Raw genomic sequence first — 16,395 nt, 5'->3', positions numbered from 1 at the left:
TCATCAACTTTCTGCCCAAAATCTTAACTGAGAAATGCATTTCTGAGGTAAGAATTAATTATTTATTCATGTACAGGTCTGGGAACTCTGAGGCTAAATTGTAAGGAGTCAAAAAGTGTTTTGTACTTGCTTCAGTCCAGCTTTCACAGAATTTGAGCAGGAGACTGTTAAAATCATTTAAGGGGAAGAAAGTAAAAATTACTATTGGTGCACTTACCTATCAGCAAGCAGAAAACTCCCCAAACATTGCAAACATTGAAATGTGCGAAGTGGCTTTGTATTTTTTTGTGTAGCATTAGTAAAAATAGTATCCTCTATCCTAAGCTTGTGCACTCATCCCCACAGTGTGGACAGGAGGCACAATTACTCAGAAGTTACTTCTGTTCTGTTGGGTCAATGATGCGCTTCCTGTTGAGCAGATATTTTGATTTATATGTGACTATTTGACATAAAGTGCAGCAGCTTCCTTGGTAAGAGTTATGACTATCTCTGAGCTCATTAAAGGTAGAGAAGAAATTAGTCAGAGAGACAGGTTTATTAAAGAAATGAATATGCTTTACATAAAAAAGCAGACTTTTTATGGTGCCTGCTTTAGCTCATCCTCTGTCAATTTAACTTATAAAAACAGGTAATTCTTCACTACAGTCAAGAAATACATATATTTTTCTGTAGTTTTCAAAAATCCTTTTCTACCATGTATTTTAAAGCCTGAAATTGAGTTCTAAAAGCCTTCATTAAAGTTGCTGAATACTACCTGCACTAGAAGAGAACGGGGCCAGAACTGTTTGCATCCAGGATTTCAGTGCAGATTTGCAAATCACCCCTGGAAGCTCTGGCAGCATTATTTCTTTAAGTAACAGCACTCTGAAATAATTTCCTTATAGAAAAGAATAAAAATGGAACAAATAATGGTTAATTTGCGCATTAACTTTTCCTACTGGCTCTAGGGGAAGTTTTTGGAGTATTCACACCAGTACAATGTTGCTCAGGTTGCAACACCTCATCTTCTATGTTGTAGTTTCAAAATCAACTGAGTAACCTTCTTCATCAAGTTTCTGAGGTAGGTGGTGATGTTTTCTTTTGGAGGTGAGTGGCACTGCATTGTTCTTGACCAAACCACATAAAAAGAAAATCACTGCTAAGATACATGGAAGAATTTGGTTTTAGTGATGAGATTCGGAATGGCAGTCTGGCAGTGGCCAGGAGTCTAAACTAGCTACCATTTCCATGCAATAATCTTACCACTCTGAGACATTGAGTAACCTAGTGTACTTTTATTAGGTAAATGGAAGCAGAGATTAATGAACATTTATTGGACCAACTTAACACCTTGAAATCACAGGCATCAGTCAGACTGAGAGGCAGCATACTGATAAGATCAAGTTTTCTTTATAAATCTATGAGCCCCTGTACAAAAATAAAGTATAAAAGGGGCAAACAGAAATATTTGTTTCTTCCCAATCCCAGGGCTGCTTCTGAGGTCACATTCAGCATAAATTTAGAGAAGTCCATGAGGTGCTCTAAATTATGCAGTGATATTTACAGTACCAGGAGGACCTTTCTCCACTTGGAGATAGAAAAAAAACCCCAAAAACCTGTAACATCAGCTTTGCACCTGCACGAGCCTTCCCTATGCAGGTGAAGCTTCCAGCTCAATTTCTGCAGCCTTTTGCACTCTACGTACCACACAAACAACAGAGACACTTCAGAAGGGTTTGAGCAGGGTGGGAGGACTGGACAGACTGAGAAGTGCTGGGCTTGCTCTGTCTAGGACTGTGCTGAAATCTGCTCATGGAGCTCACTGTGTGCTGTGGGGATCTGCTGAACTTAAAAGCCTAAGTGGGGTTTCCAATTTAATCTTTTGCTACTGAGGGTTCCTACAAGGTAAACAGACTGTGGTAAAGAGGAGGCAAGACAGGATGCTAACTATGTTCTTTACAGTTTTTGTCTCTTGATAAAAGGTTATACAGTGAGAATAAAAGAAACAAAGCTCTCCAGGTCAATCTTTCTACTGTGTAGCATTAACTGAAAGGTAGTTCCACTTAAGAGAAGAAAAGGTATTAGTTACATAAAATCCCTATTTATTGTCATCTACATAAGGCAGAAGCACCCTCATGGGCCTTGTGAGATTTCTTTCTGTACGAACTGGATACACAGAAACCAAGAAATTCACGTTAACAGAGTCAAAAGTGTGTACTTAAAACATTTATGATGGACTCTACTTGAATTATCAAAATTACTTTACCTGTTTAATGCCATAAACATTTGAGATGAAAAACGTGTCACTGAAGTCAGACACCAATGCTCACCAGAGAAGTTTGTATTTCTAACATCAGAAACACTCCACTGCTTGATTTTCAGCAGGTCTTCCCATCTTTGTGCTTTGCTGGGAAAAGAGGTAGTTCTGAGAGTGAATGAACCTGTCACTTCCACGAGCTCAGCCAGTGTGGACTCACCACTGCAACAGCTGCCTACAGGACACCAGCTACGGTTCACCCAGGACTAAATGACACAACCACTTGAAAAATTACCTCTTACTGACTAAATAGCTCACTTGGCACCATCCCCTTCTTCCAGGGCTAAGCCCAGAAGAGGTGAGCGCCTACACTTACTCTGACAGTTCCCTCTTGTTTCCCTCTTGTGCATGTGAAGCCCACACTGACTCATCCATTGCTTTCCACGAAACTATAAACTCAAGGGACTCGGGTACAGCTCTTGTTTTGGGATGCAGCCACAGAACTGATTCCAGCTATGGCATGAAGAGCATTCAGCAGGTGGAGTAAAGTGATGGATGAATTTCCCTTCCGTGGGCTGTAAATGCTGCAGGAAATAAACACCTTTGCCTGCCCTGGCTGGGTGGGAGGAGGCAAAGCCAGACTGAGATTTCAGCTGTGGATTTTACAAGAATTGTAAACAGATTTGACCACCCAACCTGCAGAAGGAGTAGGCAGAAGAAAATCAGCAACAGAATTACCCCTGTGAGAAAGATCCAACCTTGAGAACCCTTTTCTGGTTGCAGGTGCAATGGTCCCAAACAACTGGAAGAGCCCACAGACCAATTCCAGCTGCAAGTTCCACTTTGAGGAAAAATCCTGTATCACTGTATCATTTTAATATAAACACTAAAATTCATACTATACAACAGCACAGCCAACCAAACTTTGAGGAGAAGTAATTTTAAGGAACAGTGTATTTCTGACACCTAAAAAGAGGTGGCAATGCCTGCTGCTGCCCTTAACCATTTTTTTCAGAGAAAATGCAAATCGTGTGGGCAGCGAGAGCGTGAAGGAAGGAAATGAAGTGTCAGGTCAGCCCATGGTTACACTTTTTTAGTTGGCTCTGCCCTAATTCCAACTTTGTGAAAAGAAGCCTGTGTTGATCCAGGAGGAACAGAGCCTCTGGGACAGACTCAGGCTGTGCCCCAACAAAGGCTTCCCTTACAGACTTTAAGACACTTTTCCTCACTGCACGAATCACTGATTTGCTCTCGAAACTCCCTGTGATGAAATGAAGGACCCAAAAACGTTTAGTTGTTGAACACATAAAAGGAAGTATATTTAAAATAAAAAAAATTGGTCAGACTGTAGAGTCAATTACCATTTGTAAAGGAATTTACAGGGCTGTTGTAGATGAGTCTTTTGGAATAGTCAGTTTATCGCAATGTCTAAACTGGTTTCTTCATTGCACAGTATTTTCTTTTAAAATGTGTGCATCTTTAAACAATTACATACATATTAAAAATCAGCATTTCTTTGCTTCAACTTAATTAAAACGTTAATACTCTCAGACAACACAGATCTGAAATGGTGAAACCAGTAATTGCCCCCTCCCACCTTACAACAAATTAAATTGAGACAAAATTACAAACACATTTCACTACATGATTATTATTAATAAAAATCAGTTTTTCTTTTTTTTTTCTTTTTTTTTTATAAAGTTGCCCAAAATGCAAGGGATGTGCATAGGTTTACAACTTAGTCAGAGTAATATTTTGCTTTATTCCCTTGGGTACGTGTTCCCATGAACGGAATGTACTTTGCTGTAGATTACAGGTTTTATCAACACAGATACACCAACGGCATGAACGCTTGCGACTGTCCACATGCATTAAGAGTCAAGACCCAATTTTCAAATTTCTAAAACTTTTACAGAGTTCTTCAAAGAGACAGTATCACATTATCTGGATGTTACACAAAAGTACTTAAAAATACTATCCTAGGAGAGGAAAAGAAAACAAAAAACAAAAAAAAGCGCGGAAAAAAAAAGGCCTTTAAAATTTATGAATTTGTTTCGTAACCACTAGACTAATTACTTCAAATAAATAAAAGAAAGCAAAGTATTCCAATCCATAAAATCAGACTCTAAAAAGAATGTAGTGTTCCACCCCCAAGTTAAGGTAACAGAATCATATTATTATTACTATTAAAATAGATTATAGAAAGCAGCATCTATTTTGTGCAGTTTTTAGGGGCCCTTGAAATAAAAAGCTATGATTTCCAAAAATATAACATTCCAAAGGACTGAATAATACATATATTTAAAGATACATTTTATTAAAGTTTAGGAGAAATGATTAAAAAAAAAGATACTGTCTCTTTAAATTAGTGTTTTGTCTTTTTCTCCCCCTCCTCCTATCTATTCGGACATGACAATAATTATATTTTAGGTCACACTACATCTAGGTAGTCTCTAGGGGCCAAGACCTGTTGACACAAGGTCAATAACGAAGAGGTTTTCCATGTATGAGGTGGTTCCCAGTAATGACAGATTTTTTTTTCTTTTTTTTTTTTTTTTTTCTCCTCAATTCTCTCATTCCCGGTCTAGTAGACCCAGGAGACCGGGACCCACTGGGAGGCTGTACACACGAGCTCGATGGCTTCCTCCAGGTGCCTGATGGTTTCATCAATCTCATTGTTGATAATTGTAAGGTCAAAGTAGTGTGCATATGTTCTCTGTAAGATTTCCGACTCCTTCTGCAGGCGCTGAAGGGATTCGTCCTGTTCGGCGGCCGGGAGAGAAAACGGGAGAAAAGAAAAGTTGGAATGTTTCGTGCTCTTCATCAAGAACTTCTCAGCTGAGAGAGGAATGGGCAAAAAGGCCTCAGGGAGTCGAGGTGCTTTAAACTCTGCCACCTACAGCTATGGGAATCACATGGGAGAAAGGGCACAGTTTCCCTCTGGAAGGTGACAATCAAACAGCACCCCATTATTGACATTCTTGGAGACAAAACACAGCTCTAGAGTTAAAAAAAGCAAGGTAGAGGATGGAAGCTTGGGAAAGCAGCAATGGAGACCACATGTGAGTAAATCAGACAAGGTGCACAAGTAAGAGCTATTGGGCCTATCTCCCAGTGAGAACATGAGAAACAGGAGGAGCAGGAGAGGCTGTCAGGTATCAGCTGTTCCCAGTTTTGGTAATGTTTCCTGTTCGACACCAATCTTCTGGGTCTGCTTCCTTTAACGACAATTTACTGATAAGGAAGTTCTCACTCTGCACTGCTCTTCTGTGGTTTCTATCTCAGGGCAGGGCACTGCCAGGCCCCTCTCAGTGGGAGATCCTGGATGCAAAAAGCTTCTTCCCAGGGCTCTGCAGCAATTTTAAATTTGAATTCTCTTCCTGCAAATTTCCTTATAAATTAAAAAACCCCCAACAAACCCATTTGCTGCTTTCAGGAACCTTGAAATAGCCACAGGAAAGCAATCAAAATCTTTCCTGTCCCACAGGTTTGGGATGGATGTGGTGCAAAATGACTCCTGCTGCTCTGCAGTATCCATAGGCTCACTCTACTTGATCAATCAGCTGGGATACACTTTTCTAAATGCTAAAAACAGAGTTTTAGGCTGCAGAAGTACAGACACAGTACTGTGTGCTGTGTCTGTTTCCAGAATGATTTTTAGTGAAAAAGCTCACAGCTTTTAATTTCACTAGAACTTATTCTGGAAACAGATTTTTATCTGGCTGTGTGGATGACCTCACCCTTTTATTTTTTTGTGTTTCAGCTTCCTAAGTATTTGTAATTACAAGGAACTGTGGAACAACAGCTTTCAGGTCCCCTCAAGGAAACAACCTGCTCTGAGACAGTTCTCCTTCCCTGCAGCAACGAAACCAACCACTTCTGGGGGAGAAGTTCTCTGCCAAAGTTACAGTTCTGCTTCTCTCCTGAAGCTGCAGCCTCAAATGGGGAGGGGTCTGTGCTGTGGTTGTCTTCACTTGAAAATTATTACAAGTTTCATTCCAAGTCAGGCAAATACTCCTCACATGAACTTCTGTATAAGGATGTTCCCTGTATGGGCCATTTTGCACCACTGGCAACTCCTGGAATTTCTGTAGAAAATTCCAGTGTGTTTCCAGTGCAAATTTAATTTATACTATTAACAAACACAAAAATGTGGATTAATTTTAGTATTAAATATTTTTGTGGAATATTTCATATGGCCTAGTGTCTTTAAGCCAAAACCCTAGTTAGGTAAACTTCCAACTTCTCACAGATTCCAAAAGAGACATCCATTTGTATCAGCTGAGCATCAAGCCTTTCCTGCTTAAATTACCCTACAAAGGAAGGCCAATAACTTGTCCTGCAGAGTGTTTTCAGTGCTTTAAATGTATCCAGCTAAGATTAATGTTGTATTTATAGTCTGTCTTGTCCAAGCTATACTGCATCTTGAAAAGAGTTTTGATCTCATGACACAGGGCTAACAGTACCTGAAAAGCCCCTGGAAGCCTAAAACTTTTAAGTCCTTATGCAGATTTTGAATTATTATTCAGATTTTCCATTGATGTTACTTTTACCTACAGGTATGGACTTTTCTCACTAGAGCAGCTATTTTACTGTGACTGACAATGAGAATCTGGAAATCTTACAGCTATCTCATCTTAAAAAAAGCCAACTGGTAAAGTTTACCCTACACACACAGATTCCAGAAAACTAAATGTTTCAAAAATTCATTAAATTTCAGTATTTTTGTGACTTAGCTTCTCCTAGATCCACTTTTACTGGGGGTCAATGTAGCCTGTATTTTGCAATATCTCAATTCCCCAGCCTGTTGGAAATGTAAATTATTACTTCTTTCACATGCTTTTATGGGCAGTAATAAGTTTGGGATAGGCCACTGCAACAAGTTTCAAATAGGTTCAAACTTTCCTAAGCTCAGCAAAAGGAAAAGAGACCAAAGTTCTTGATTTTTGTTTCATTCTGGGACTAAATTTCACCTCCGTTTGTGATAGAGTACCTATTTGTACATGTCAGACTTGGCTTTTTTCTCTGAGTCTGTAAGACTTAAATACCAAAAGTCATCTTTGAAGCTAGCTGTAATCAAAGTATTTGCTGTATTAAGTTCCTCTCAATTTCTCTAAAATGTCTTACATAAATTTTTCATACTGAACATCCCAGATTGTGTTCCAAGAAGGAAATTCTTCAGCAGTTGTGCTCTCAATAGTGTCAAGAAAGAAAATATTTATCAAAATGTTCAGCAGCTTCAGACAAACAAATAGCCACAACTTCAGAAATTTAACATTTGTGAGCACAACATCTGCCTTTCCTTCTTCCCTCAGCTCTTGTGCAATAGGAATTTTATGCGGGTCTAGTTGCAGCGTGTCCATTATTGGATCAGACTTTTTCTTCCTAATTAAATTCACATTCTTAATCTCTCCTTTTCCCCCATAGCTGAAAGGAGTGAAACATGGCTTTATCCATGAAATACCCCCATGGACATAAAGGCCACCAGTGGCATCTTCAGTCTCTGAGGGCTGGATTTTTTGGCCTGAAAATACATAGGACAAACAGCTGCCACTTGTGGCAATCAAAGCCCAGCCCAACAAATTACTAATATTCCCTTCTAAGGCTGTGGACAATGTGTAAACACCATCAGGCCTTTGCCAGTTTTGCCTTGACAGAAAGAAATTTGCCATTTAAACAGCTGGTGAGCTCCACACTTTCTAACAAAAATTCCTTTTATTCTTTGGCTGTAGGAAGGGAGGAAGCACAGATAAAAGTCAGAAGAATTTGTCTCAATAAGGTTTACATCAAACAAATGGAGCCTGTGATCCATTTGCTGCTGTCTGGGCAATGGAGGCAGAACAGCTGGAGGAAAGAGGAACCACCCCAAAGTTTTGTGATACACTCTCTCCTCTCTCTGTTTAGCACAACAACCGCCTGATTGAAGCCTCCTCTGTGATCACACAGGTGGGTGCACTCTGAGAGATGCCCTGTGTGATTTAATTGGTCTTGTGCTTTGCAGGACTGCTCACAGTGCATTGCTACACTCACTGTAAAGGATAATATTTTGTCTTCTCACTCTTGCTGTGTGGGCCTCGATTATTGAGATATTTTGTGAGATTTTTGACAGGCTAAAATGTCTCAAGAGAGACACTGTTAGGATCAGGCTTCTGCACTGATTTTACCACTAAGTTCAGATATATCTGTAACAGTAGAGATTTTACTCCATAGCCTCTTTTTTCACTAGCAGATAGTTTCAGTGCACATACCAAAAGTCATTATTGCATTAAATTTTGACTCCAATGGCAAAAGTAATATTGAATGGGAACAAGCATATCTACATTCTAGAACTACTGCAATAACCAGGACTACCTTGTGAGCCCCTAGCTGGTACTTACAGGCAGTTTTCTGCACCATTTTGGCAGCTATGTACAATTAGTACGAATGCAGGAAAATGAAAAGAAAAGCAAAGATGAAATTTAAGAAAACATGGGGAGGGAAAAAAGGACAGTCATTTATAGAAGTGTTTTCGAAAAGCTCAAGTAAAATAAAACAAGGCAGGGCAAGAAGATAACAGAAAAGGACACTCATTATGCAAATGAACCTTTCAAAAGGGAAGCATGAATGGGAAACAGGAAACACACACTCCTCACCCTTGTTTGCTGCCTTGCAGGCTGCTACCACACAGACACACTTTGCTTATCTGCCCAGAAAACCTTGGGAAAGGGATCCTGTGTTTGGGGAAGGTCTGTTGCTATTACCACCGCCTGCCCCTCCCTTTCTTTAACTTTAATTGATTAATAAATTAGCATGTTTTGTAGGTGTGGCCTTGGCTCAGCAATTCATGTGCCTGGGTGAAACCCTGTGGGCACAGAGACTTTTGCCACAGGAGCTTAAAATAAAGACAGGTTTTGCAGCATGAATGCAGATATTTAGAACACAATACTAATTTTTTGGCATGAAGTTCTTCCCCATCACTACTATAAAAGGCACATTTCTGTTCTCTTCCCAGTGTATGAGGGAAAATGCTTTCTCCCTCATATGAACTGTCCCAAGTATCTCTGTATTACATCCTACAACTGGAAGATTAAAATTTAAGTACCACTGGCAGATGATTGAGACCAAGGAAAGACATTTGGGAGCTGGGACAGGTATGGTAATGCTATTTGTTTACACAAAGGAAAATTCAGTGTAGATGACACAATTCTAGTATTTTATCAAGATTCTATGAGTTCACAGCATCACACCAGCAGTTACACAGTGTCACTTCACTAACATGGCAAGTTGTGCAGGGAGATCTGTGTTTTTACACTCTTGGGTTGTACCATTAGGGTGTGTACTTCTAAGACACAGTGAAATTACATAACTTAATGCTGTGAAAGTGAACAGAGCCTTCTTCCCCCTCCTATCCCTCTTTCACTGCTTGTTCTAGAACTGGTGTTTAAAAATGGTCGAAATTCCAATGTAGAGCTAAAGTAGTCCACTGAAGCATCATAGTGAACTAGCAGAATGCCTCTGCTGTCCTTAAAATTCCAGCTTGAGGCCAAAATTCTTCACTTTCCACTTTTGATTCGAATCATCATTCAGGATATTTGCATTTAAATAAGTTTGTCTTGCTTCTTCTTTTCCTGCAAGCCTCTGCAGTGAAGTCACAGCTTCATGCTTATGATATTGTAATTACATTTCTATAGAAACCTGCTGCAGTGACACAGCTTCTGACTTTGTGCTTTGATGATCAAGGAGACATCTAGGATATTTGGAACAGATTCATGATCAAATCCAACAGATTAAATACTTTAATATCATGGTTTAAGGAAGATTGAGCAAATTAAGTGTTTGTGAAAATGGAGTTTGCCTTAGTGTCAGCTAAATCCAGAATTGCTTGGTATCCTTGAAATCAGCAGCAATCTGCAGAGCAGATACCCTATAAAAACTAATGGATGGATGTGGACCTCCATGAATACTGAGCATTATTCCACAAGCAATTATCCCTTGGGTCAAAGCTTCCAATTCTTAGAGGACAGCTGTCAAAATGAGTAAGTCTATTTTTGAGATGTATTTGCTGTGCAGGGAAAACGCTAAAGCTGAAGGTGGGATCAGCCCTGGCATTGCAACTCACAATTGAGTAATTTGTGCCAATGATTTGGAAATAGATCTCTGAGCTGGAACAGAGAATGAAATAAAAGAATATGTACTTTTAGAATAAAGCACACGGATCCATCCTCTTGAAACACACATTTTGAATTATCAGTTCATAAACAATAAATGTATGTCAATCAACTTAATAAAGCTGTTATTCAATTATTTTTCTGCCTCATCATTTACAGACAAGGAAACAATTAAAGAGTCTGATCTGCACATTTGAATCTCATCCTTAATTCTGTCTCTGCCATGACATCAGATTACAACGTGCCATACCTCATTAATGCCTGGGGTAATCGTAGGTGCAGCAATAAAAACAACAAAAGGAGCAAACTCTGCAGTTCTCAGGACCTTCAATGCCTAGGGGGAAAAAAAAATCAGATACTTTAGAGGAAACCTCCAACAATCAATGTGAAGTAAGTTTCGTCAAACAGGCAAAAGACACAAATTCGTGATCTACCAGTGCTGGATTTGTTTTTAACTGAATTGGAGTCAAGACCTTAGTAATACAGACAACTAACTTTTTCTATTATTTTACATTTTTGGTGGTCAAAACATGTATTTATCCTTAATTAAAGTGAGTTTATGAGACAGTAAAAGCTTTAGCATTTTCAGAGTGCCTTTCCCCATACAGTCTCAAAGAGTGTGGAATTCTGTTGACATTGAAACTGACTGATGAAACACCATGTAAAAAAAATTAGTCATGTCATAAATAGGTAAAAGAACCAACTGTGTTTTAGAATACTGATTAGAATATAAATTTCATTATTGCAAAATTATTATTAAAAAAAAAAAAGTGATGTGAGAAGTTTGAAGTGTTTAAAAATTGAGCATAGCACTAAATGCAGTAAATACAGCTCCAATCTCCTGAACCAAATCTGTGCAAGAGAGAAGAGTTCCCATTAAAGAGTTTAATGAACTGAGTGACACAGAGCTGCCAGATGTGAAACTGTCACAGATCCCAGCTCAACTGCAGTGCAGGACAACGGGTTAAACACCTCAGCTGAACTCAAAGGGACGGACAAGATAAAGTCAGATTACTAAAGGTCACTCTGGTTTGGCTCTTTCGATTTCCTGTCATCTCCAAAGCTTTTGCTTTTCAAAGAAACCAACAAAACAAAACCCCTACAATCCACCCTTCCCCTGAGCTAAAAGGTTTTCATCTCTGCTGCTTGAAAGCCACCAACAGGAATCACCTCTGTCAACCTGCTCCAAACAAGAGACAAGCCCCAGAAGTGAAATGCAAGAAAACCCATAAAACTAAGAGTGCCTGAGGGAAAACAGGCAAGTGGTGTAAGACAACCAGGAATAAATCCACAAACAGGTTGGCCTCATTGAGCTGAGATGGAGAATGAGGAAGCTGGTTAGGAAAGTGGCTTGCTGGACACCAGCTGGAGGAAATGTGGCAAAGGCAGCTGTTACCAAATGTAAATGTATTCTAACAAAGATTAAGATCACTTCTGAGAATTGTACAGCTCTTGAATAATGCATATTGCAAAAGTTTATCATAAGAGTTTGCTGTTAACATTTGAACTAACTACAAATGCTGCTCTCCCTGAACGCTGTTAAATGTGGGATTTTACTTTTAAGAACACCACACCATGACAGTCTGAACTGTCTTAAAAAATTTAGTCAGGTATTTCATATCTGTTGTCAAATTCTTAGAAAAACCTGAACTTCCTGAATCCATTCACAAAGAAGGAACAAGTCAGCAAATTTAAGTAGATAACACTGGTCACAATTTTGTCCTTCCTCCCATTTCCTTCCATCTGCTAGAATAATATAAACATCACAATTGTCTATATTCATGTTGTTTCACTTAACAAAATATATAAACAGATCCCTGTGAATTGAAAGTAATGACTACACAGATGTTTAAAAGGAAATACATCAGAATTTTCCACAGATTTTCTACAATGAATAAATAAACTATTAGTGTTTCTTGAGAGCCTGATTTCTTTTCTGTGTTCTTCTAACCTTATGATTACCCAGAATTCCACAGACTGATATATCCTGGTGGTCCAAGGACTTTTGTTTCACATCAATTTATGCAGCACTTACCTAGTGTGCAAGCAATAAAAACATCTCAGTGAAATAAGGTGGAAGGATTTGTGATGAGTCCAATTTTTACATGCTTCTGATTAGTTACCTGAGGTTCTACATCAAGTATTGCAATTAGTCCCTGCTCATGGATCTTTCGTATTGTTTCCAGTTTTGTCCCATACATTGCATCCTCATGGCTGCCATATTCCAAATATTCATTGTTTGATATATCCTGCATCATTTGGTCATGAGATACAAAGTAGTAATTTTTGCCATTTTCTTCATCTTTCTTTGGAGGTCTGGTTGTGTCTGAAAATACAAAATATTTTAGTACAGAAGCAATGTTAAGTTTATAGATGGCTTCTTTTTTCTCTTTGTTAATCCATACTTATTCACTGAATGATGACCTGTCAAATCACATACAGGGCAAGGAAGTATGAAACAGTCAGAATGACAGGCACTGGGAAAAGCAGAAGTTTGAAGGATATGTGTTGGGAAAAGCAGGAGTAGAGTCCCTAGGGTCTACTGAACTTAAGATACTCATATTTCTCCTAAATGCTCTTCTGTCCTGAAAAACGTTTCTGCATTTTATTATTATTTTTTAATTTAAGTTTTAATGAGTGTGGAAAGACTAAGTCTAAAAAGCAGTTTAACAACCTGATTACCTGTGGTCAAGAGAGGTGAAAGCTAATTGGGAAGAATATACTTTTTGAATGAGAAGTATGGCCTACCAATCTTTAGAATTAACTGCCATGGTGTGTGAGCTGATCTTTTTGATCAGGTTTTCAGTATGCAGGTAATTTCTTCATGAAACATTCTCTGAAATGCCTCACTCAATATAGGTCCCATCTCAAAAGCTACCTACTACACCATGGTTTTGTAAAGGAATGCAGAAAATTCATCTTTCTAGTCTTACAAAATCAGTGAAACAATTTCAGTGCTTCCACAGAGCAGGAACCTAATGCAGGCAACCTAAGGCATGCTCATCATGGTATGAGTGAGTCAATTTTAAAAGCATCTGCAGATAAAGTATCTAGTTTCTGTGAAGAAAATTAAATGAGTGTCACTTCTGAGCCATGTATGGCATTTCTGAGGTCAGCCTGAGACAGAAAGGACAGGTAGGGGCTGGCTGCTCTTGTTTTGGTATGCTTAGCTTGAGGAAAAAGGATTCATCTCCAAGAGGTCATATAATGAGATCTGAAATTCCTGCAGGGTATTGACAGAGATTGTTATGAAGGGAAAACACCTCTGCGCTCTTTCACTGGTAAGCAGTGAAATTAATTGTGTTTTCTTTTACTTAGTGGCATCTCTGGAAACTTGAAGTTATTTTAGGGCAATACCAGTCCTTAAGACTTGCCTGTGTAAAGTAATTAAAACACTAAAGGTTTCCTCTAAATCCAGCTCGTATTTCTTCTCATGGGAATTATACACAGATAGAAATGAGAAATCTTTTATCCTTCATTCTAAATTAACAAACACTCAGGGTAGAGAGAAGTATGCCTAACAAGAAGTTTTATGAATAATAAGGAACATTTGGTGCAAAAGTGGTGCTACTTTCCACCCTGCCCTTTGAAAAAGCCAAAGAAAACACACCCAGCCCTACACAGCTCCCAGCTTTAAGGCAGGATCTGTCTCAGCTGAGCTGAACACAGGCAAGCAGAACAAGGGGGTTGTCAAGGAGGACACCAACAATTCTGCTACTTACGAGGAATGGGGTAAGCAAATCTGTCCGGATGTTTTGTGATGAGTGTGTTTTTTATGTGTCTTCTTCCGACACCGTGTGCACCTGAGCCACAACACAAAAATATCATTTAGAAATATGATTTCCATTAGAAGAGCTTCATAACTATAATTTCAAAAAAATAACTGAAGGTTACCTAGTAGGACTAGTGTTTTCCTTTTGAATGCTGGCAGCTTTACTACTTCTTCATATGTGACGAGATCTAATTGATCAAACACTAAAACACAAAAGAAAGCCCCAAAGGATAAGAAAAAAAAGGTACATGAAGGGTGACAACAAATTCTGTTATAAATTATAATTTTATCAAGTTTTAGATTTATAATACAAAGTAACATGTTATGGAAAATAAAACCATTCATTCCTTATGCAATTTTAATAAGAGTGTTCATTTAAAAAACTGTTAAGAGCAGTGACAAAGCTACCAAGGTGCTCAGCAAAGTTTGCATGTCCTTTCATGCAGTGTTCAGCAGACCACAAAAATCAGCTATAACAGCATGCCATTCACGTTTGCATTCCTAAGAAATAGCAATACTAAAGAAAAATCTGTAGACAGTGACCGACATGAATACAATATGAGAACATCTATTTACACTGAAGATAGAGATACTTTCATAATGATGTTTTAACAAGATCTATGAGAAATGCACAGAGTGTTAATAGTTGTGGTATTTATTCTTTCGAACCACACCATTTACTTGTAATTAGAGTTCTCTTTAAACACACGTGCTAATTAAACTGACATGCTTTTAAAACTTGTGACAGAATGAAGAATTCTAATGAAAAATGATGGCATTACAGAAAAGAACCTCCACCATATTTAGGGAAAAATTGTAAAAGTGTTATTTCAGGTATCATTTCAACTGCAGTTGAAATTGGATGAATTCCATCATGCCTATCAATCTGTTGTCAATTGCCAGAGAATATAATGATTGACAAATCAAGTTCTGTTCATTAATAACAGCTTATTCCTCCTGTGCCCAGTAACACATCATCTCTGGTGACTCCTGCTGAATTCTAATGAAAGAAGCAGCTAGGAGGCAGTTATTTTTATTTGTAAAGATTACAGCAGCCAGCAATTGTGAAGCAGAATGACGAACAGGAGTTTTCAGTTCTGTATCTTTGCATGCTGTGAAAAGGAGGGAGGAGAGACTCCATTCAAACCATGGAATCTTTGAGTGTTTCCAGCCTTAAGTGTGTATCCACCTCAGCTATATCCACCCTTTAGGATGAGTGTGGATACTTCAGTTTTTCAATTTGATGGCAGTCTTTTCACCTGAAAGTCCAACAGCTTCAACTTGGTGAAACTACAAATCAGCCAATTAACACATTCAACTCTTTAAGGCTTGAAAAGATACAGATATGAAAACTTCCCAGTCCATTTGAAGCATTTTGAATTTCATCCTCAAGAAGAATCTCTTTCGACCTTTCCCCAAATACCACAAGCAAGAATCTAGTCATATTTTTCTTCCATTCCACCATGGAATTCTTACTCTTGTCCTTCTTGCAACTTCACCATCTTTAAACAAATTCTTAATTTATTTTGTAATAATGATCTACAACACACTAAACAGCTTTACCATGCTAACTACCTAAGCCTGCAAGTGTCATTTTCCCTTGGAAAATGATAATAAAAAATTCCTTTATTTTCCTTTTGAATAAAACCATGTTATGTTAGATACAAACAACAGGAACAAACATCAGAAATGACACGTATTAATGCCTTTATCACAAAGTAGTAGTATGGAGATGTGTCTCAGTCTACATGGATTTAACTAATGATTGTGGGGTTCTCAAATGCAAAACAAAAATGATTAACTTCTTAATACACAAAGATAGGAGGAATACAGGGCACACTTAAAGACTGAACTTCAATGCTTCTGTGTTACTAGCTATTAAAAGAAAAGGAGTTATTGAAAGGAAACATTAAGAAGCAAATAAAGAGGCATTGTCACTTGACAGGTTACTTACATGCACAGAGGCCATTGGGAGTAAGACAGCATGAAAAATGTACAGGGGTCATTGAGATATGGCTTGTAATATATTAGTAAAATAAAAAAGTATATGCACAAAATAAACTTTACCATGCAATAGTCTAAACACAAGGCAAATAAATCACATTAAGAAATGATAAACATATTTTATAAAAGCTTGGCAATTTTCTACATTATGCATAATATGGAGCATAGTTTTGGTATCTTCTGTTCTTTTCTGAAGCCCTGCAATAACCTTTCAGCAAAATAAATAAAAATATATA

The 16,395-nt window shown here is 38.2% G+C and overlaps 1 protein-coding gene across 4 annotated transcripts in view; it reads right to left on the bottom strand.

Moving 5' to 3' along the window:
- Positions 1-3,525: 3,525 nt before the first annotated feature.
- The window catches only part of CASK (calcium/calmodulin dependent serine protein kinase), a 189,382-nt gene continuing 176,512 nt past the window's right edge, over positions 3,526-16,395 (bottom strand). For all 4 annotated transcript variants that reach the window (XM_083883313.1, XM_083883315.1, XM_083883316.1 and 1 more), the window contains 5 exons: positions 14,278-14,358; positions 14,106-14,186; positions 12,507-12,709; positions 10,634-10,717; positions 3,526-4,997 (listed from right to left, as the gene is read on the bottom strand). In XM_083883313.1, the coding sequence (XP_083739439.1) occupies positions 4,821-4,997; positions 10,634-10,717; positions 12,507-12,709; positions 14,106-14,186; positions 14,278-14,358 (626 nt within the window). In that variant the 3' untranslated portion in view covers positions 3,526-4,820. The remainder of the gene's footprint in view (positions 4,998-10,633; positions 10,718-12,506; positions 12,710-14,105; positions 14,187-14,277; positions 14,359-16,395) is intronic.

This window comes from Zosterops lateralis (assembly GCF_965231275.1).
Source record: "Zosterops lateralis genome assembly, chromosome: 2".
In the NCBI taxonomy this organism is placed as follows: Eukaryota; Metazoa; Chordata; class Aves; order Passeriformes; family Zosteropidae; genus Zosterops; species Zosterops lateralis.
The sequence above is the reverse complement of the archived record's forward strand: the minus strand, read 5'-3'. Positions and strand labels throughout refer to the sequence as shown.